This window comes from Elaeis guineensis, chromosome 14, assembly GCF_000442705.2.
Source record: "Elaeis guineensis isolate ETL-2024a chromosome 14, EG11, whole genome shotgun sequence".
Lineage (NCBI taxonomy): Eukaryota > Viridiplantae > Streptophyta > Magnoliopsida > Arecales > Arecaceae > Elaeis > Elaeis guineensis.
Genome location: NC_026006.2, coordinates 55,025,004 through 55,048,453, shown reverse-complemented (window position 1 = coordinate 55,048,453; position 23,450 = coordinate 55,025,004). Strand labels below are relative to the sequence as shown.

The window sequence follows — 23,450 nt, the reverse complement described above, 5'->3', positions numbered from 1 at the left end:
AGGGCAAGGTTTGCCTAATGGCCCTGCAGGATCTTTTGTTTTTTGACTTTTTGAATTGTACTCACAGTAGAAAGTGGCTGCATTACTCTTATAATCCTATAATGCAGAAAATCTTATAGGTTCTCAGATGCCTCAAGTGCTCTTACAATAGTAACATTTATCTCCAAGTTGTCATTTGAAATCTGCTGATGTCTTTTTAGAGTTTACAGAATGAATGGAAACCTGAGAATATAGTTTCATGTGGATATAATAAATTAACTAATTCTGTTTAGAACTCTCTTTTTTCTTTTGTTTCTCATCTAGTAGGTAGTTTCAAATCTCTCAAGAATTTTCCAATGTTGTCAAACCCAAGATAGATTGTTCCAATGCTTTTGTGTATGTTACCTAACATACTCTATTGTTTTGATTTTTTTATTGAAACAGTACTTTCTTGCAAACATGTTTAGGTTTCTATTTGTATCCAAAACTCTTGCTGCACAGAAACTGCTTTTAGAAATCTTCCAAACATGCCCATGGGATAGGTTTGTCAACTGGTGCTCATTCTTTGGATGGTCCAATTCCTTTGTGTTTGTAATCACTTTGTTCGTCTATCAACTCAAGAGGTTCATAGCTGGTATGCCTTTGTATAAACGCCTGATTCCTATGTCCACTAAGTCATGCTGTTTTTAGACTCCGAATCAGACCATTTACCTGACTAGCAGATGGCAGCGAAGTCCAAAAATATTAGAAATAGTTGTTTACATGTTCTTATTATGGTACGGTCGTTGCTCTCTTTTGTTCATGCTGTTGATTTTCTTCTCTATTGCTATAATATGGAACATCCATATGACATTCTTCAGGATAATGTGGTGATTAAGCATCTCTTATGACAATCAAAGTTGCAAGAACTTCTTCAGTTCAACTTCGTAGGTAAGCTAATATGTCTCATGATCCTAATCGTCTTTTGGCTATTGAACCTGTCTATTATGATCTTCTGGGACCCTTTTCACCTTTATGTCAGACAAAATAAAGGTATTTATTTTCATAGGATGCTTCTGAATTGGAAGTCTTGAGGGGCCATGCCATTTGGATGTTCTAATATGTATCATATTACATCAAACATCTTTTAGAGTTGTTGAATTGTGCTACGTTTTTTCTCTTAATACTGCATTATCTGGGTGCTATGTTCCTTTGCCTAGCTAGAGGAATCATTACTCCTACATTTGGAGCTTAGCGCTTTGTTAGGTTGTGGAGTACAGAATAGGTGGAAAAGCATTACCTGTTGTACAGTAAAGACACTCTAGTGGCTGATCTTCTGTTGACAAGAGTCCAAATAATTATTCTTGCATAGAAGTCACGCTACATACGTGTACAGTATAAGCTGAAGATAAGAATGATATAAGTTTATATACAATGATTTATGCAGACTTTGGATTCTAAAAACATACAGCCGATGCATAAGGAAATATCTTATGCTGCGAAAAACTTCATAATATTTTGTTTAGCAGAGTATGCATCACGGTATATGTGCATTACATGTCATGTTTCTGTAAAATCTGCTATATTTCTTCAGAATTTCAGTTGAAAATTTCTATAACCAAATATATTTTTGGTCATTTGCAAAATTTGAGTGATCTGATGATTTATTAGCTCGCAGAGCTCTCAGAGCATTTGTAATGACTGTTTTTCGTCTCTTGGGTGATGGAATGGCTGGCAAGTTTTTCCCCCTTCCCTTTGCATATAATCCTGACAAGGAGCTTGGTGAACATGTAGTTTGTAAATCATATAAAACTGAATGAAGTTATATTAAAGAGTAGTTTGTCTAAAATAACTGGAAAGCATTTGTATGTATAATTCTAAATATCTCCATTTAGTGCTTAGTTTTGATCTTTACAAGAACTGAAGGTATAATCTACTTGAAGAAATCAAATATAACCTTTTCTTCTAAACAACGCACCCTCCGATTATTCTACTTAATTACAATATCAGACAACATTATGATTAAGATCAAATTAGTTAGGAATTAGGATCACACTGCTCAAGTTACAGGATACTTATTTACATTTCTTTTGCTATATTGTTACTTGCTTCTGTTATCTTCATCATGCCTGCATGATAAATAACTACAGTTGCTACAGAACATTCTCTATCCTTGTATCTGTTCCATTTGGCTAAGATTGCAGTGATCCTTTGTTACATTTTAACAATGGAGTACAGCTTCAAGCAAAACCTGCAATAAACAAGCGAAAAAAATAAGAGTGTAAAGGTTCTGCTAAAATTCATGATAAAGATAATGAAGCCACCAATGGTATTTACCTCCAAGGTCATCAACTGCATGCTTGCATAGGCCTTGCATGATCAAAGCCTTGACTGGTATGCTGCTCTGCTTTCTCACACGTAGGTGTCGGCATTACAGTCTCAAACGCTTCCACAAGCAGTGCTACTTTCCTCTTCCGGTCTGGAGCCAATTTTGTTACTGCCTGTTGGAGTGCATGATCGATCATCCATTCCTCTGCATTCTTTCTTTCATCCATCTCCTGATGCCTGAGATCAACCTTTTCTGCTTCTGGATCAGGTTCAATTGGGAGAAAGTTTGGTGCTCGTGGGTTGAATTCTTTCATTTGTTCCTCTTCATCAGCTCTTTTCTTTCTCACTATGCTTATTTTTGCCTTTTGCTTACCAGTTGCCTCAGTAGCAGCTTGGTTGGAGAGTGCTGCTGCAGTGACGATGATTCTATCTTCTTCAAGGCCTTCTGTGCCACCTGTGAGGCAAATCTCCAAATTATCCTTAATCTGCACTACATGTTCTATTTTGTACCAGTCTTGTTCTTCTCCTGTCTCATTGACTTCCTCCTGATGCTTTTTTTGTGACTTCTCTCGGTTGTCTTCTTGATCAACCTCATCTGATAGATCATTCAGAGAGTGGTGGATTTTAAGAAGAATGCTTGCTTCTTCAGTTGTATCATCATGTTTGTAGACTTTGATCTCCATTCCTGTTTTGATATGATCGGCTTCTGTTGCACCATTTTCTTTCTCAGTGGATCCTTTGTTAGAACCACAAAGGTTGGTGTTGGATGAGGAGCTGACATCTTCAACTTCTTCATTCCCATCATCCTCTTCTTTGATGTCAACATGGAAGATTGTTTGCTCTGCATTTCCATTGTCTGAGATATTGTTTGCTTCCAGATAAACTGCTTCAGATGCTTCACCTTTACCATTCTGTTTGCTGAGATCATGTTTCATTGCGCTGCCTTCTTCTGTTCCCTTGGAGGCCTCTAAATGACCCAGAAAACTCACACTGGAGCTGTTCTCTTTGGTAAAAGGAGGGTCACCCAGATGATTTTCCTTCAATATTTCGGCTTCAAGTGGTTTGGAAATTAGAAAATCAGTACTCTGATATTGAACATTGTCATCACAGCTCACAGAATTAATTGCAGAACTTTCTCTCTCCTCATCAGAGGAAACATCATTTCTCTCAGAACTAATGCCTTCAGAAGCTGTCAGATGATCATGCTCAGCAACTTCTTCGTATGCTTCATAAGATGGCTCTACATCAGATTCAGCTATCTTACATGCAACTGAAGCAGTCTTTGCATTAAGAGATAGTCCATTGCCAGGATCATCATTTTCGAACAAATGCTTGAATAGTGGACCAAAACCATCATCAGTGGACTCAGAGCAATCAGTCTTGTTACAAGGAAATGTGTCTATATCCTCCTCCAAATTCATCTCACTGGCCTCAAAAGGCACCTTGATTGCACTGTCTGCAAAACCTTCACTCTCTTTGACCAATCCATCCATGACTTGGCATTCTAAATTCAATTCTGCATCATCTTTTCGAACCAAACTAGTGGAATTCCCTTCCTCATCTTCATCTTCCTGATCACAATTTACATACTCTCGAACACTCATCATAACATCCATTTCTTCGATTGAAAGGTCACTATTCTGGTTTAGATCTTCTTCAAAGCTAGTAACCGAACTATATTCATGAATCTCATCCATGAGATTCCTTCCATCATCTTCTTCGCACTTGGCATCCACCCTATCACCTCCAGTAAATTCTAAGCTTTTCAGAACTTCAGGACTTTTTGTGTCATCCTTTTCTTGATGGCTTCCTTCATCACAGTTAAATGGTTCTACATTCTGTTTATGTGGTTTAGCATAGATTTCGACAAAGAAATCATTGGCTACTTCTTCCATAAGAACCTCTAATGCAGTTGGGGCCCTACTAAGAACTGCTTGTCCTGTATCTACCTCCTTTTCATCCTTCCCTAGACCTTTCTTTCTGAATAAAGACACCCCTTTTACCTTCATGCTCTTCTGGGTTTTGAGCAGCTTCCTCCTTGATGACAAGAAGCACTTCAGAGGGGGCAAAGGCTCATGTCTATGGCCATTCAGAGAGCAATATGTGTAAGGGCAGACCTTCATGGTTGAAGTCCCTTCGGCTTCGGTCCCTCCTTGATTGAGTTCCAAAGCCTTAGGAAACTTGGAATCCTTAAGAGTTGATGAGCAGGTGGCCCTGTTCACATATAGCTTGGGAGAAAAAAGAGCAACTCCTATGCTCTTTTTCATCCAAGGCCTTCCTTGTTTCAGACTAGGTTTCCTTTTCAAAACTTTCACATGTTTAAGGCCAGAGCCATCAGGGCAAGAAGTGTAGGGCTTTGAGCAATTCAAATTACTCAAATTTCTTGGCTTTCTAACCCTATCACTAGTGGTTGGGGAATGGTTCATTACCTTGAATTTCTCCTTCCTTACATCTGAACTGCATGTGGGCTTCATATAATTTGGCAACTGATCTGATGCCTTGGTAGCTGATGACCTCTTGTGCATGGTAGGCTGGTTGAATTGCACCTGCTCACTTGCTAAGTCTGAGATCTTGGCGCATATCACCTTCTTCATCTTCTTCTTGGTACCACCTCCTCCCTTGCTTCTTGAATCTTGTTGCCGATAAGAAGATGGATTCCTCTCATGTCTCACAGGATTTTATTTTGATTTGGTTTGAGAGCCAAGCTTCTTGGGTGCTTTTCTTTGAACCATGGTGGAAGGAATAGGAGACTTGGGTGGGATTGGGGAGTTAGTATGAGAAGGTTTGGATTGATCTGAGGGTTTCCTTGGAACAGAAGGAGTGCAGGCAAAGAAGTCTTGTTGCTGGGAGATGAAGGTGTTCAAAGGAAAAAGTTCAGCAGTCCAAAAGAGACTTCAGAGTGGGTGGGTTATTTTCTTTGATTTTTCTACTGGGTGGATCTGATTGAGGTGGCCAAAGTTGAATTTGGCCGAGATAAGAGGATACGATGTCAGCACCCACTTTTCATGGTGGTGATGGGGTCTAAACGTTAGCTTCTGGATGCTGCTTTGGATCCTCCAGTTCTTATCGTGGGTTGCGACGGGAGTCCCAATGTTTGGCCTCTCAGAAGCGGTTGCATAAGGTGGGGCCCCTTCATTCTATTAGATTATCAATTCAATCTACCCACATAAACACAAAATTATCAACTATAAATATTATCCGGATCAAAATAAATTTTCAGTATACCATATCAAAATATGAGGAAAGAGTGTGTGAAAAGCACTATGTTATTCAAACACTAAAAGAATCATAAAAAAATTTATTAAAAATAGAGAGAGAAAATAAAAAATACAAATCATTGATGGTTGCTCATTATTTATTTCATTTTTATTGTATATAGTTGAGAATATGGATTGACATCAGAAATTTGGATGGATAGATATATAAGCTGTTATTTTATCGTGATTTTGTCACTAAGTATTATATTATGACCTATAAAACTGTTAATTACATTCTTGCAATTAAAATCTATTCATCTGAATTAAATTGAAATTCAACAAATTATTGATGGTTATTTATCATTCATTCTACTGCCACTGTATGTAGCTCAAAATTTGATTTGACACCAGAAATTTAGATAGATAAGCTATTATTCTGCCATGGGTTTACCCCTCGAATTTCATGAATTTATTATTTACAATGGTTAGATATTATTTAATTTTTTTTATATTTATCAATAATTAATTATATAAAATAATAAATTATACAATCTAGGTCCCTAGGTGTGGGTACAAAACTAGTATATTTGCAAGTAGACGTTTAATGCGGTGGGCCTGCTCTTTTCTTCTTTTTTTTTTTTTTTCATTTTTAATGAGGAACAGACGTTGGAATTAATACTCTTTCCATGCAGAGAGAGAGAAATACGAGTAGATTTTCATGTAGATTTAATGAGATCTGGATCGAGTGATGGGATTCTACAGCAATGTTCCGATATGATCTATTAATTTTAAATTATCTATCTATTAAAAATCATATAATTTAGAAATTTTTATCATTGCAATAAGGATTATATATATATATATATATATTATTTAGATTATTTGATTTTTTTTGACTATTTGATGTTTGGGTTAATTTTTTAAACTATATAATTTATGGTATGTAAGCAGTTTAGATGTTGTAAGTCACATCCAGCAATTTGAAAGATAAATATGGGATTGTATCACCCAATATTGAACTGATTGGATTTGCCAAGTCCAGATGTATTTACGCTCTCTCTCTCTCTCTCTACATAGGAAAGAGTTTTTTTTTTAAATCAATATTTATAATAAAAAATATTAAAATATTAAAATACTAACCGTTAAAAATGCCTTGTCTTTATGCATGCACAGGGGCATGCCTCCACATGGATACACCTGGCGTTCTATCGCATGGTATTTTGGCTTACCGTTAGCAGCCAGTGCTGTACCATTCTCGGTGACAAAAGACTTTATGGAAGCTTGCAATTGCTCGTCAAAACCAAAGGGGGTCATTGACAAAGGGACTTTCTTTGTTTCTTTAAAGCTATTTTACGGACAAGAAAAAATGGTAGGGGAACCAAACAATCCAACCCAACCCAATCCAACCCAACCTCCGGTATCACATGAAATCCTTCACCCTCTCAAAAAGTAACAAGGTGTGACTGATGAAGTAGTCATTGGCAATAGCTAATCCATACTGCCCTTTCATTGAGATAGCAAATGGTGATGGGATTGGGGCTCCAATCACAAATTAAATGTTTAGCCAACTACCCCACCTATCCTTACTCCATGCAAGCAATTTCTCTATCAGAAGTAGTAATGATCCATCTACCATGCAATGACAATTCATATGGTCAGCCACCCCTTGCATCACAAACAATCTTGAACACTGGGGATGAATTGACGGGTTTCCTTTTTAAGATGATTTTCTTTTACTGGTAACAATGGCTAAAAGGTAGGCAGGCAGTAAGTAGTATAATTCACATTGGTATAAATATCAAAACTGGACCTCATTTCATGCCTCATATATAGCATTGATGGGAGAGCCTTCGGGGTCACAGCTTTGGCTCAAAAGCTTCCTTGACAGGAAGCAACTTTCCAGCAGCACTAGTGAAAACTCAAGCAACCAATCCTTTTTTTGCATTGAACTGCCTTGGTAAAAGGTAGCCAAACACTTTGTTGGTGGATTGCCTCCTCGATGGGCATGGATCTAAACCAAGCTCCCTTTAATCACTGTCCCTTCAATATTATAAACAGTAAAAATAAAATTATATAGGTATATAATCAGACTAGAATCAGATCGGCTGGATTTAAATTCAAATTTGATCATGTCAAAATTTTATAATATGGGTCATATATCAATGTTTCAAGCCATAGAAAATCAGATGATTTGAAAATCCCTAGCCTATGCAGCATGAAGTAATCAAAATTTAAATAGCTTAAATAAAATTGAATTAGATATATTTTTTGATCAATGCATAGACTAGGGATCTTTAAATCATATAATTTTTGATATGCAGATAGTAAATCATATCTAACGGTTTGGATCATCGATGTAAAACCCCCATTATTCAGTTTTCATCTTATTAGATCTGAATCCAAATCTGATCGATCTTATATAAGTCTATCCCCTCTCCTCCAATACACACATATATACCGAGCATCTCAAAAACATGATATCCTTACATCCCAATGAGTATTCGTCAATTTCAAATTTTCATGCAGAGAGAGTTCAGCCTTCTCTCTGGTTTGTGTTTGAATTGAATAGAACCAGTGCACTTCCCTGCTGTCCTATGATATATGGACTACAAGTTTCTACACTAGATCTCTCTAGTAACCAGAGAGGATCCAAAGTCGTTTAAACCATGGAAAGGTGACAGTCTCTGTTGACACATCAATTAAAATTTCAATCAGGCTTCCCGATTCAGAATCTTTTATGGTGTGCAATTTGTACTGTGAATGCTGTGCAGCACTCAATGGCTGCCAATAAAAGATGGACTACTATTAATAGCAATGTGCTGTGGTGCGTATGACACATAAAACCATTTCATTTGACAGTTGTTCATCTATTGGTGAAGGCTATCGAGAATATTCTGCGATGCAAATTGAGGATTTATGCTCATGCTTTCCTTGCTCAATTGAATTGTAACGAAAGAAGATTCCTCGAGTTATGAGGAGGAAGAGTAACCAACCATCTGCCACCGATGGAGCTAACGGTGGGCGATTGTGATGGGACCAAAGGTCACCACGAGTTGGGCCCTACCAAACCGACCACCGTTTTCTCTTAGTTTGGTTCGCAGGAAGTGGAAGGAAAAAAAAAAAAAAAATGGTCAACAGGAAGTGAAAAAAAAAAAAAATCTCATCCAGTTAGAGTTTTCAAAAGTAAGAGATTGAAAAAGTATTTTCATAAGAATAAAACATCAGCACTTTATCGGAAAGAAAAATTTATGTATGACATAGATTTTTGGCTTCCTTAAGAAATAAAAATTAGAGGTTTTTTTTTTTTAAATATTCTTTTAAGTCATTAAAAAATTTATGATTGAAATAAATATTTTCTTTATTATAATATCTCAAATCTTTATTCATCAAAATTCTACAGTCAAAAATATTCTTAATCATCATAATTTTTTGTTTAAATATATATATATAAAGAGAGAGAGAATTAGATCGATAGGATTTGAACTTAAATTCGGTTAGATCAAAACTCTATAATAGAGGTCCTATATCAATGATCCAAATCATTGAATATGATCTATCATCTTAAAATTATTTGCATATAAAAAAAATCATATAATTTAAAGATTCCTAGCTTATACATCAAATAGTCAAAAATTGAGCAATCTAAATAAAATTGAATTAGATATTTTTTTTGATTACTTGATGCATAGTTGGGAACCTTCAAATTATATGTTTAGATCATCAATATAAAACCTCTATTGTCTAGTTTTGATCCGATCAGATCTGAATCCCAATTTGATCGACGTTACCATGTCTGCTTCACATAAATATATATATATATATATATATATATAGAGAGAGAGAGAGAGAGATGATATATACCACCACTAAACTAAGATTTATGTGCATAAATCTCTATATTGAATCGGGCATCTCAAAAACATATATCTTTCCACACCAATGAGCAGGGGATGGTTAGTCAATTTTAAATTTTCATGCAGAACGCTGCAACCGCGCACAATCAGTTAAAAGAGAGTTAGCGTGAACCAGTGCACTTCCTGCTGTCCTTTGATGTATGAACTACAAGTTACCACACTAGATCTCTCTAGCAACTAGAGAGGATCCAGACTCCTTTAAACCATGGAAAGGTGACGGTCTTTGTTAACACATCTATTTCGGCCGTGTGTGATTTGTACGGTAAATACTGTAGCATTTAATGGCTGCCAATAAGAGATGGACCACTACTAATAGCGATGCGCTATTCTGTGTATGACACATAAAATCATTATATTTGACAGTTGTTCGTCTCGGGATGATGGCTATCAAAAATAGCTTGCAATACAAATTGTGCACCATGGAGGATTTATGCTAAAGTTATTAAATTCGATCCAGATCTTGACCCGGATAAGGCACCGAATTAGTGGGTCAACGGTCCAATCGTCGGGTCAACGATTGAATCGGCGGGTCAATGTACAAACTATAAAATCTAAAATTTAATAACCTGTTTATATCCAGAAATACAATAATAGTCCTGATAATATATATTCCAATGCTACAAGTATCAAAATACAAATGAAACAAAACTGTAATCCTATAAATACAAATAATTAGACTAAAATATTGATGAATATAAAGATTTTATGGCATAAAGTTATAAATGCATAATAACTAGTAGTTTAAAACATAACCATCCACATCTGCTAGCAAAATGAAAAGTTTTAACAAACAAGTACATAATAATGTTCGACATTTCACTTCAATATCTTTAAAAAAAAAGTTAAAAGTGATAAACAAGTACACAACATAAAAATTCAAGCTAATGAACTGAAATTTATGTCAATATTTGCAAAAACATCTTCTTGAGTTGCAATATTCTCATCTCCTCCATCTTCTCTTCTATTCGCATCATTTCCATCATTTTCACCATCATCACCGTCCAAATCTTCCAAGTTCGATATATCTACAAAATCACAAATTTAACAAAAAATTAAAAAAAAAATCATATGTAATAAAATTGTAATAATATTTTATTCATAAACTATATAATAAAATAATTCGCTCACCATTATTATTATTTTCTTGAATAGAACATGATGCCAATTCACGGTGAAAAGTTTCTAATTCCTCACTAGTTAACTCCGATGGCTCATCGACTAATATCCATGCATCATTATCACCAAATAATTCAAAGTCAATAGGATCATAGTTGCGACCCTTGAAATAAAACATGTATTTAATATTTGTTAGTTTGAAAATTAAATAACAAGAAATAAATACAAGCAATTGGATATCATTCATAATAAAATTACCTTTGTTGTAGTCTCAAATTATAATGCACAAATACTAGATCATTAAGCCTTTGATGCTCTAACATATTTCTCTTTTTAGAATGAATATGTTCGAAGATGCTCCAATTTCTCTCGCATCCGGATGCACTACAAGTTTGGCTTAAAACACGAATAGCTAACTTTTGCAAATTAGGTGCACAACTTTCATAGGTGACCCACCATTCATCTAGATAAAAAATATTGTATTTGTTAAAATAGAATGTAATTGAAAAAACTTTATATCAATGAAACTAATGAAAGCTTAAGAACATAACTAAGGAACAAGCTTACCTGGAGCCAAGCGACTTCGATCATTTATAGCCGATGAGCATCCAAAGTCATTTTCTGCATTTCTAAATAACCTCATCTCATTAGTTAAGTTCCCCTGCAAGATTGGATTACCAAATGAATATCTCTCTATGACATCTAAGAGTCCAGAAACACTACGAGGATGTTTATCCATAAGTTCTGAGTCATATTGAAAACAGGGATTCAACTAAAACCCAGCTGCATGAAGATTTTGGTGTAATTGCAAATCCCATCGAGAATCAACTATTCTCAAATAAGGTTCAACTACAATCTTTCTCCTTCTAAATCTCTTGATCATTTTATTTCTAGCTTGATGCATAGCAATGATACAAGTAACCTATTGAAGGTCTATCATCACTATCAACAATCCTCAAAACTCGAATTAAAGGCTCTGTTAGTTTAACAATGGTTGCACATTCATTCCAAAAAAGAAAATTAAGCACGTCATCGACGAGCTTTTTTCCTTTACTATCCTTAGCATAAGCTGAAGTTGTCCACTCTCTAGAAGTCACCATTGCTCTTAATGCATCTTTGTGGTCCAATATGCTTTGTAAAGCAATAAAATTAGTAGCAAAACGTGTAGGTGCCGGACGAATTATCTCCTTTCCACCAGTAAATTTTTTCATCAAATATAAAGGATAACAATGATTATAAATATATTTTGTGATACCTGCAGCATGGGCTACGGTGTTCTTCACTGAAACTAACTTGCCAATGTCTTGCATGATGAGATTAAGACAATGAGCTGCACAAGGTGACCAAAAAAGTGTAGAAAAATCTTGCTCCAACTTTTTACCGGCAGCAACATAGTTTGCAGCATTATCAGTCACTATATGAACCATATTTTCAAAACCAACGGACATGACAATTTCTTTGAACAACTTGTACAACATATCAGCTGTCTTTGAGGTATCTGAAGCATCCATGCTTTTCAAAAATATGGTCCCTCTAGGACAATAAACTAAAAAATTAATCAAAATTCTCCTACACTGATCTGTCCATCCATCAGTCATGATTGTGCATCTTGTTTTCTTCCATGTGGCACGAAAGCTTTCAACATACTTTTTCACCTCATCAACATTCTTGGTTAACAAATAACCACGAACAGAATGAAAATTTGGAGCTTTGTAATCAGGTCCCATACTAGCTATGGCATCTATCATGCACCGATAATACTTAGAATTGACAACATTAAATGGCACACATGCATCTATCATCTATTTTGCCACTGTAAGATCACACCTTTCAACTGCTTCTTTGTTTTGCAACAAGCTTTTTATAGTTGGTTGAGCACCAGGAGTTGTTCTTGGCATGAAATAATTTCCAATTGTTCCTAGTTATTTTCTTTTTCCACCTTCTATATTTTTACCTCTTGTATTACCCGTAGACTTATTTGATGAGGGAGGAATTTCTTATATGTCATCATCTTCACCTAATTGCCTATAATATACTTGTTCCTCATGTTCCTTATGCCTTGCACTAAAGGGATTGTAATCTTCACCCATTTTCTTTGTTCTTTTCTTCTTCTCACTAATAGCTTGAATATTTTGTATCATTTGATGGCGAATATCCGCCAGCATCTTGCGACATGGTTCTACTTCTCCTTTTACTCCTGCAAGATGTTGTTTGAAGCGATTGATCCCACCACCAGCAAATGACTTTCCACAATACAAGCATGCCAACTTCATCCTTTTGGTATTACCACTAAGTTTAGGAGCTTCTCTACAATGATTCCATACAGGATCACTTTTACCTCTAACCTCAGTTATTTGAGTGGATGAAGTATTACTTGAATCATCCATGGATGGCATACTTCCCTCAACAGAGGCCATTTTGATAATCTGCAAAGAAAATTAAATTAAGCTATAATTTATAAGTAGAAGATAAAATAAATAAATAACAAGATCAAGTCATCGACATCTTCTTTCATTTCTATCCAATTTTTTTTTTCCTATGATCCTATAGAGTCAAACTCACAGTGATCACAGATTACAGAAATTAAAAAAATAATATTTAATATTTACTGTATCAATCAGCATAGCATCATTAAAAAAAAAATTCTTCATGTTCACGGGTGTTTACTGTACTGTGGTGTCTAGTGTTACTGTGACACTGCAGTCAGTCACACAGTATTTAAAAAAAAAAAAAAAAATTTGCCGTGTCCGCAGACAGTCACACACTCACACTGTCACAGCATTTAAAAAAAAAAATTTTTTTTTCGCCTTGTCCATGGTTGTATACGGAGGAGGAGGAGGAGGAGGAGGTGGAAGGGGGAGGAAGGCAGACGACCATATGGAGGAGGAGGAGGAGGAGGATGCGAAGGGGGGAGGGAGCCGAGCGGAGGAGGCAGAGGGGGGAGCGTACGGAGGAGGAGGAGGAGGCGGAGGGGGGAGGGAACGGAGTGGAGGAGGAGGCCGAAGGGGGAGGGGGTCGAGCGTATGGAGGAGGAGAAGGAGGCGGCGGAGGGGGGAGGGAGCCGAGAGAGGAGGAGGCAGAGGGGGAAGGGGGCAGAGGGGGGAGGGAGTCGAGTGTACGGAGGAGGAGGAGATGGCAGAGGGGGGAAGGAGCCGACGGAGGAGGAGGCAGAGGGGGGAGGGAGTCGAGCGGAGGAAGAGGAGGCGGACGGTGGATTCCCGGACGACGGAGGAGGAGGAGGTGGAAGACGGTCGAGCGGAAAAGAAAGAGGCAGAGGGAGGTCCGGAGGGGAGGGGGCTGATTCCTGGGAGGAAGCGGACGGAGGGGCTGATTCCTGGGTCCTATTCGCTGCCGGACTCCAGAGATTTGGAAAAAAAAAAAAAGAGTTAGATAACAGATTACTCACCGGAGACGGAGAAGACTTGGTTCTCCTCCTTCGCTGCCGCTGCTGATTTCGTCGCCGAGGGAAGATGGGCTGAGGCTGGGGTTTGAGCTCGAAAACAAAGACAGACGAAGGGACGACGGGAAGTTGAACTATCGATCTCGAAGATCAGAAGATTTTAATTTTTAATGTTACGGCTCAACCGAGTTAGATCGGATCAGACGGTTCACAGTTCAATCGATCGATTCATATGGTTTTAATCAAATTTTAAATATAAATGGTTTAATTAGATAATGAGTACGATCTTCTGACCGGGTCACCAGGTTTAATAACACTGATTTATGCTCATCTCTTCCTTGCTCAATTGAATTGTAACGAAAGAAGGCTCCTCGAGTTACAAGGAGGCAATGACCAATCTATGGAGCTGACGGCTGGTGATTGTGATGGGACCAAAAAATCCCCATAAGTTGGGCCCCACCAAACCGACCAAAGGATCTTTCGTTCTCTCTCGAGACTCTTTGTTTTGCAGGAGCGAAATCCTTTGTGCACAGCACGCGGTGCAGAAAACCGTACAACATAGTGATTGGGTCACGCACAGGATCGCGACGAGCGGCGTAGAAAAATTTTTTTTTTTTGTTGACTCTACACGTAATCTAATCATCATGCATGGGAATTTTGCTTTGCAGAAAATCAAGAGAGAAAAATGTGATCCACAGAAATTAAATTTTTTTTTTATTTGATTGAAATTTTCAAAAAAAAAATTGAAAAGATGTTTTCATAGCAATAAAATTTTAAAATTTTATCGGAAAGAAAAATTCAAATATAATATAAATTTGAATTTTCTCATAAAATAAAAATTAATTTTTTTTAAAAAAATATTTTTTAAATTATTAAAATATCTATAATTGTAATAAATATTTCCTCCATCACAATATTTCAAATCTTCAATCATCATGATCTATAGCCAAAAATATCTTTAGCTATTATAATTTTTTTTATTTATAAATGATGATAACATGTAGAATACGCTAAGACATTCTCTCTTATTAAGGATATAATGAGTATTTAATATAATTTTTTTAAAAAATAGATAATGCTCAATCAAATATAAAATATTTTAAAATAAATTATTTTTTAAAATTAATTAAATATATCAAAATTATAATCTCAGGTATTATATTCTCACAAATTAACTTCTCAAAAATAAACTTGCAGGAAATAAAAATTCTTCCTTATCATTTCAAATAGGAAACTGAGCCGAAAAAAAAAAAACACCCCAGCTTTTTCTTGCTATCAGTGTGATGGATGGCTACAATATGTCCTATTTTCCAAAAAAGAATGAATAATTCATCATTTTCATACTCACAGAATTATTCTGTATTTTATCTGGCCGTTCATGATCAAAAAACTGTTCATAAAAATCAACTTTTATAAATAAATCGTTAAACATGCTGATTGTTAGAGCTGCAAAGAATACGGATGGACGGACGTGGCGGATCGGAAAACAAATAAAACAAACCGGTAGATTGGTTGAGGTTGAGAAAATATATAGATAGATTCATAGAAATGTAAAAAGAGAAACCCCAAATCTAACGGTTTACCCTATGCCTCTCTACTCATCTGAAACGAAATTTCTTCTTTCTAATTTATATCATTAAAGTATTCCATTGCATGTTCGAAGTGTCAGCACCGTCTTTATTTCCCTCAGTTTGAATACCATTAAAAAAAAAAAATCCTAAACTTTTAATGCATTTTCTTTTAAATTTTTTTTCTTGATTGGGACAGAAATTAACTATAAAAATTCTTAAATAATTATATATTCAAATTTTTCTGTATTAGTTTCAAGTTTACCAAATTGTTTGAATCTCGAACTTTTGAATTCCACCAAATCATTCTCAAATGAAATGCCAAACTTGGACTATGGTTCGGCTTCCCCCATGGCTCCACATTGAATGCACGGTGGTTTTGGGCAAAGTTAGATGTCCCCCAGTTTGTTTTCAAAACTGTATGCAACAATCTCGTGTACTAATTTTGAACCTCAAGATGGCCTCCCTGGTGAATCTGGTTGGGTCCATATGCTCTTCAAATCACCTGAAAATATCAGACAGCATTAATCTCCAATCATTAAAAAAAAATCACAGTATAATTTTATGTTGTGCACATAGCACTTGTGCATGAGTATCAAAATCTATATCTTGTTTGCATCTTGATTCATGATTAATGGTTGGTGCTATATGAGACTATTAAATGGTCCGATGATCGTCTGAGCCTGACCGACTTAGCTTACACCTGCATACATTTGAATTTTGCAAACAGTGATATGAGGACATGTTATCTGATTGAATCTTGAATATTTGTAATTCAGAATGGTTATAAAGAGAATATTATTCGAATGGGAGCTTGACAAGGCTTTTTATTTTTTATTGAAAAAAATTATAGTCAATACAGATATTAACCTGTTAAGTCATAGGTGGATGGTAATAAGGAAAGATAGGTGAACTAAAGAGTATTAAAAATATATAAATTGATAAATCCAACCCACCAAGCCTCCAAGCAATTCACTGTTCAAAAGAGATTCTCTTTTGGGATGCTTCTATATTGTTTATCTTGTACTAGCATTAATGATTTAGAACAATTTATGCAAAGAACACATGTAAATCTAAATAATTGATGATATTAAATTATATAAATTAATAACAGTGAATTTCTCCATTTATGAAGGATTTCACTTTGCTGTGACCAAAATGGCTAGCCCACGATATTCTAGCTCAAATATCGCCTGTTAGGCAAGGAACATCAATTTTTCAATCCCTTGTATGGTTGATATGCATGCAAAGCTTGCATCCTTTCCTACAGCTTGACATTATCAAAACATTATTCGTAATTTTCACTACCTATAATCATGATAAAAATCAATACCATAAGAAAAAGAAAAAGCCAAGAAGAGCATTTGGTTAGCAGCATTACCAATGCTCTGTTTGGTTCGAAGAAGGCTATCTAAAAATAAGCCATTTCTGTCCACAAAATTGAAATAGAATCACTACCAAGATGAACTCGAATTTTACTGCAATTTTTTCCTGCAATGATGATTTAGGATAACTAAGTCAAATAGATCTGACCATGAAATGATAAACTGGAGAATTAGTTTATTCTCTCTCTCTTGTAACAAGAGTTTGGATTGGAAAGCTTCTAATGCCAGAGAATAAAAGTTAATTGAGAGTTTACCAAACAAGAGCGCTGACAGCATTGTGGAAGACATTCTAGCCTTCAATGATAAGACCAAAGGAATCCAAGGACCATGGCCTGCATAGGATTCCATGGTATAACTTTCAACAAGAACATGTAATAGCTGGAATAGAACACCATGCCCCTCCTATTGTGGAAGACGGTTGTCTTTTCTTGAGGGTTATTTGATGGGGGCCACCAACACAATCATCATGGAGAAGTCCCTATCACAGGCGTGCACCATAATGCAGTATGGCATCATTTGCAGGACCCATATTTTTTCATGCTTTACAATGTTAATGTTGTGAAATAGGTTCCAGTGACGTGGAGATTAGCCTTCTAGTGCTGCCACAAGTTGCTGCTCTATTTCATACTCGGTTCGCCATCTTACGTGGCAGTCAGAGATTGGTGCATCAGGTGGAACTGGGCCTATTCACTGAGCACCATATCTGATCAGAAATGGAGCACAAAATATGAGGCACCTTAGCATTTCTCACATAAAAGTAAGGGTAAGGGTAAAGATCCAATAAAAAACCTTTTAGACCAATTGCAATGAAAGAACAATGAGAAAATGATCATGCTGAGTAAAATTATGGCAATTAGTAGTCCATCAAACTTGAACTTGCTAATTGGATGCAAAAAATAATCGAATATAATTGTAGAAGGCAAACAACAAGCTACAAGGGCAACCATTTAAGAATGAAAATAATGAAAGAAGAAAGAAAAGGAAAACCCACGTCCGACCATTTGTGTGACATCACCAGAACATAACTGGACAACTATAAAACCTCCCTTATGGCCACATAGCATGCATACGTATCTATTCTATTGTTAAACTCCTGAGGGTGTTGATGAAGCTATGCCCGAGGTGTTGTCCCTGCACACCATGTGTATTGCACATGGCAAACTTCTGTAATTACCATTAAAACCACATCACTAAGTTGATTTTATCAAAATGCTCCTTTTGCTGATTCTGTATGGATTTCGATTCACCATGTTGATCAGAGTTGTGAAGGAATTGTGATCTCAAATATGAAACCAGATGGCAGAAATGATTGGTGGTTGCTCAATCCAGTACCTGCTTAGCTTCCAATGCTAAACAACATTGCTGATCAAATTGATGGGCCTAGAATGACTATGACCCTATAGATAAGTTCCAGAGTCCATTTTAGTCCATAACCATAATGGATAAAACATATTCTGCATCTTATTAACTTTCAGCATGTAATGAGGGCTTCTACAAGTCATCCAAAATCCAAGGCAAATTTCTTATAGAAGAGAATTTCACTCCAGATAATTGAAGCTACAGGTGCAAGTTTGTAGAGGCAAGTGGGAGCCAATCTTCAGCTAATGTCAACGAACAAAGGATGTCTCATGTCTTGTACCTTGTTGATTAGAAGACATGGGATTAAGTAAAGGATTGGGGAAAATAGTCTTTCACATGTAATGCTGCTAGACTGCATTTCACTATATTCACTATTATCTTCATATATAGGAGCGGTCAATCAACATGAGTTTTAATAACATGTGGCACAGAAATGAATAATTAATCATATATATGAACAAAGAATAGCAGGTTTCTTTTGGACATCTAATCAGCACATTGTAGGAATTAAAGCCCAAAGGATTTTCTTACAGCAATAAATAGCAAGAAAAATATGGGAGACATAAGAAATATGATATATGAAAGGCCCCGTCTTAGTGCACCTTCATGTTTTTACTCAGGTTCAGAAGTGTAGTTATTCTTATTTTTCTACAAATACATCAAAATACACTTCATAGCCACTTCTCTGTGACAAGGATGAGCTTGTGACTTTCATCATTTCCATAGCCTGAAGTAGAAAAATAAGTTAGACGATATGAATATCTGAATTTTTTATTTCTTGATTTATTGCTGAACATTAATAACCCTCCTGTGTGGATTCAAGAAACTGACAACATGTAAATAAATTATGGTTTAGAAACACAAAGAGAAATGTCATATAAAAATGTCTAGCTCTTACAGTGGCACCTTTTATCTTAGGCTTAAGATGCTCTGCCCAACGAAACAACTTTAAGTGGATCTGTTATCATTAGAATATTATGCTCAGTGAAAGAAAATCCAATCTTTATATCTAAATTACTTAGTAACTAATCTAGTTTATTTGCCACTTTTGTCTCAGACAAAATAACTTTCAGGCTTGTATTTAACTGATGTATTTCAAAAGCAGGTTTACTTGGAATATAAACACATATTAAAAAGTTTCAAAAGAAAAAGAAAAAAAGAAGTAATGCATCATACCCTTTCAACATTCAAATGAATTCTCATTAGCGGTCTTATATTATCAATGTTCACATTCTACATGAAAGGATGACCCTTAAAACCATAAAGGTAACACAATTATATTTATTCCATGGTTTATGCCACAAAAAGCAACACATCTTAACTTGTTTCGCAAATTTCATATAACTAACATTTTCATAGACTCATTGAGAAGGCATTGAACATTTGAATGTCAGTACCTCAACAAACAATTTGCAATGGTTCTCTAGCTAGACTTAATCAGAGTCCAACAATTGGAGCTTCAAAAATTGTCCAAAGGTCCTCCAGTTTGGGAAAATATTAAGGGCTTCTCCTTGTTGTTGCCTAAGTGTCAAGTTTAGATGGTGAGATCTTTACTGGCATGCTGTCCATAGAAATAGTACAGAAGTATCTCCTTTAGCATTTTTCCATTGTCTGATACCAGCTAACTTAACTCTGCTTTTCTTTAAGGATGAAACACTCTATCACAGTCTACCATGCATGGGTTACGAGCACTGATCTTATCAACATATTGAGTCATAGGCTCAAAGGTGGGGATGAGGCAATATGTTTTAACATTCTAAAAAAGGTAAAAGATGTAATTTCCAGTCCAAACTAGTTCACATTGAAGGCCTTTTTATTTTCTTTCAATTAGGGAACAGGTTGCTCAATCAGTCAGGCAATACTATGATGTACCTTGATATGTCTATTGACTTTTCATTCTACCTGTCAGCAGATGGGACTGGTAAACAATATAGGCCTTCCTTATTTTTGTCATGTACAATAAAAATATTGCAACTGAAAGGAAGAGAATGCAAACTGAAAACAGGTCAACCACAGTCGTTGACAAAAAGGAGCAGTCTAGAAAAAATGCAAACGAATTCATTCTTCTTCAATCTTCACCAGCAAGCTACTACAAATTGCCCTTAACTACCATCGCACATGCCTAGACATTAAACAAATTTTTGTTGACACTGCTAAGTACTAACTAAAAAAAAGTGTCTGATGATCATCCAGATCAATGACCTTGGCATGCATAGACCTCTAACAACATGCATTATAGCTCCTTGCCATTGTCTGCCAGGCTCTTGTGCAAATTTATAAAAGGCTCGAAACTGAAAGATTTTCAGGAATCCTATATTTCACATCCTAAGGACCTAAGCTCTTCCCCTGGAAACTAAGGGCTATTCGGTGATTGTTCATTATTAACTATAAAGCCTCTTTCATCAACTTACTCGACAAATGTCACCATATCCTTATACTATTAACAAACTTCTACCAATATCTCACACGAGATTCTCATACAGTAGGACTGATCCTTGTTTGTAGATTTCTAGTTCAAGTATTGTGAAAACACCTTTTTCATGCAGATAATTAATTGGCTGGTCTTTTATAAACAGCACAGATTCTTGAAAAATTTAATCATGTAAGCTTTGTACAAAATTATGCAGGAAAACGAATTATTAATGATTTTTTAGTACTTTGTCCATATATAAATGTGGACCAGCAAAATGACCTAAGATCACCTTTCTAATATCTAGTCATTCGAAAGCTTTATGGCAATATAATTTGATAAATATAGCATATTGCAACATGCTGGAGCATTTTCTTCTTCTTTTTTCTTTGAGTCTTCAACGCTATGCTGCACTTAATCCCATGGAATCAACATGGGAATTTCCTCTAACTATTAAGTAATATGTGGTCCTTAGCCCTCCAAAATCGCACAGTTGTTACTTAATTTCTGCAGATTTGACCTAACTAGCGAAATTTAACCCCCCAAAAAAAAAAGAAAAACTACAGCATCAAAAACACCCAGGAGAAAAATGCATGGATACATTCTCCTTCTGTATGCAAGTAAAAGAATGGTGGCAGACCACCCTAAATCCTAGATCAAGCATTTCCAAATATTCTTATCAAATATTTCTGGTTCAAAAACTTGATTTGTATTGAATAACATATCGATACCAGATTGCAAAACAACGAACTGCATTATAAAATCTTACTCCTCCTAATGCAACAAAACTTTCAACATTAACACGAGAATCAAAATGACACCTTGCGGATCAAAAACTTTTTTTTTAAAGATCCCTTCAAAACTGATAACAATCTTCATCAATAATAAAAAATATAGGAATCATAGTCTTTCATCTGACACCAATTAATCGACAACCATCATGAAGCAAAGAATTCTCATTACAATGTCAACTAAACTAGAATTCATGCGACAGGTTTCAAAGAATACCAGAATAGCTCGGCTTCCCGGCGGCAGCATTCCCGTCCCCAACCCAAGCTCTTTTGTTCTTTTTATACTCCTTGGTTTTCTCAAAGGCGAGCTTAACGGCTTGTGGGATGTCAGAGTCCGAATCGGCAGTCTCTTTAGCACCACCATTGGACTGGGGGACTAGGTTTTGCTCCGGGATTGGGCTCAAATTCTTCTTCTTCTTGTCCTTCTTGTAGCCTCGGCCTTGGCGAAGGCGAGCTTCACCGAGTCGGGCGCTTCCTCGCCGGAAGAACAGAGGACGGGTCTCAAGGATTTGAGTCTTCTCGGTGGGAAGAAGAGGGATTTCTTATCAAAAAAAAAAAAAGGAAGAGGGATTTAGTAGAAGCCGGGGAGGGAGCGATGAGCCGTTGGGAGCGAAAGCCCAAGTGGAAGGAGGAACGGAAGCCATTGTAGGCTAGAGAAGAGATCGGTTATAGGTAGGGCTGGAAACGGGCCAGGCCAAACCCCCATGTTGTGAGCCCAGCCCAAAATATTCGTTTTGGATTTCAGACCGGACTTAGATCCGAAAATATTTTAAAATTTAAGATCCGAATCCGATCCAAATCCAATCAGACTGGACCAAGCTCAAGATCCAGCCTGAACCCCCTCCCTCTCCCTCTATTTCTCTCTCCTCTTTCTCTCTCTCTCCCTCACACACAACTTCCATCGCCCCTATCTCCTCTAACATAGCAAAGCTATATAGATCATGACAGTCATAGGAGCAGCAAGGAGGACAAGCCTTGCTCTCATAGAAGTAATGGCAAAGGCTGACAAGTAGAGGAGCTCCGCCTCCTGATGGCGGAAAGCCACGATGGATTCGGAGAGGAGCCATTCGAGCGATGACATCATGCTCTCCCACGATGGCCAGCTCTTCTTCCCATCATCCTCCATCATCGCTTTCAGGGGATTGTAAAAGACGATGGTAGGGGCAGAGAAGATGATGAAAAAGATGCTCACCATGTCAACATCGTGTGGGGCAGCGATGGCCCAATGGTGAAAGAAGTCGTGGAGTAGGAAGTCAGGAGATTTTTCGATGAGAAAATTCTTGATGGGATCCCGAAAGAAGTCATAGGTATTCTTGAGGAGTGGGACCTTATTGGCAAGGATGTCGACGGTGGCCTAGGCTTGGTCAAGGAGGCCATTGGACCTGCATTCGGGCTCGAGTCCAGATCGGGTTAATGATAAGCCCAAGCCTGGCTTGACAATGAAATGTGCTTATTATCTCAGTCCAAATCCGACTTAATTTTGTTCGGACCTAGCCCAACTCGTGGTTGGGCTAGCTTGAGCCCATTTCCAGCCCTCATTATAGGGTTTTAAAAAAACATGGGATAGGGAAGGATGGAGGGACCATTCAACCCGAAATCAGAGAGATTTTGGAGGGATTTAGAAGATGGTTGTAACGTAGGTCCAACATTTAATTGTAAGAATTAATTTATAAGGACTTGTTCTTTGATGGATAAATATTAAAGAAAAGTTGGTCAATTTTTTCATTGACCAACTTATTCATATTTTCATATTTTTTTAGATGGATAAATTATTTTCTTATGGCTGGTATTTATATTTAAAATAGAATAAAGCCTCATCTATCTAAAAGATGAAAAAATCATTTTTCCATCACTAAAAAAAATAATCTTTTTATTTCATTCCTAATATACCCCTAACCCGATAGTAATAATATAATACTATCTTATATATAATATAATATAATCATTGGATAATAATATTTTGTTATTTTAACATAATATATTATTATAATTTGTAGTATAATATCTTATTTTATTATTATAGT

General features: G+C 36.3%; 2 protein-coding genes and 1 long non-coding RNA gene across 3 annotated transcripts; all 3 read right to left on the bottom strand.

Annotated features, from left to right (window-relative positions):
* Positions 1–1,980: 1,980 nt before the first annotated feature.
* On the bottom strand, positions 1,981–5,118 carry LOC105057657 (uncharacterized). The gene is made up of 2 exons (XM_010940327.4): positions 2,296–5,118; positions 1,981–2,209 (listed from the first exon to the last, which is right to left on the bottom strand). The coding sequence occupies exon 1, from the start codon at positions 4,878–4,880 to the stop codon at positions 2,307–2,309; it is 2,574 nt and encodes an 857-aa protein (XP_010938629.2). The 5' UTR covers positions 4,881–5,118; the 3' UTR covers positions 1,981–2,209; positions 2,296–2,306.
* Positions 5,119–10,273: 5,155 nt separating this feature from the next.
* Positions 10,274–12,930, bottom strand: LOC140853626 (uncharacterized). The gene is made up of 5 exons (XM_073248278.1): positions 12,531–12,930; positions 12,161–12,254; positions 11,769–12,046; positions 11,081–11,257; positions 10,274–10,422 (listed from the first exon to the last, which is right to left on the bottom strand). The coding sequence occupies exons 1-5, from the start codon at positions 12,928–12,930 to the stop codon at positions 10,274–10,276; spliced, it is 1,098 nt and encodes a 365-aa protein (XP_073104379.1).
* Positions 12,931–15,683: 2,753 nt separating this feature from the next.
* Positions 15,684–22,705, bottom strand: LOC105057656 (uncharacterized). The gene is made up of 4 exons (XR_012136646.1): positions 21,644–22,705; positions 17,121–17,569; positions 16,863–16,972; positions 15,684–15,986 (listed from the first exon to the last, which is right to left on the bottom strand). It is a non-coding gene; the product is annotated as an uncharacterized lncRNA (long non-coding RNA).
* Between the last annotated feature and the right edge of the window lie 745 nt (positions 22,706–23,450).

Coding starts and splice junctions, on each gene's coding strand:
- LOC140853626 (XM_073248278.1), bottom strand. CDS start 12,930: ATGGCCTCTGTTGAGGGAAGTATGCCATCCATGGATGATTCAAGTAAT. Junction 12,255..12,530: donor AGTATATTATAGGCAATTAG/GTGAAGATGATG, acceptor GGTGCATGATAG/ATGCCATAGCTAGTATGGGA. Junction 12,047..12,160: donor AATGTTGATGAGGTGAAAAA/GTATGTTGAAAG, acceptor TTATTGTCCTAG/AGGGACCATATTTTTGAAAA.
- LOC105057657 (XM_010940327.4), bottom strand. CDS start 4,880: ATGAAGAAGGTGATATGCGCCAAGATCTCAGACTTAGCAAGTGAGCAG.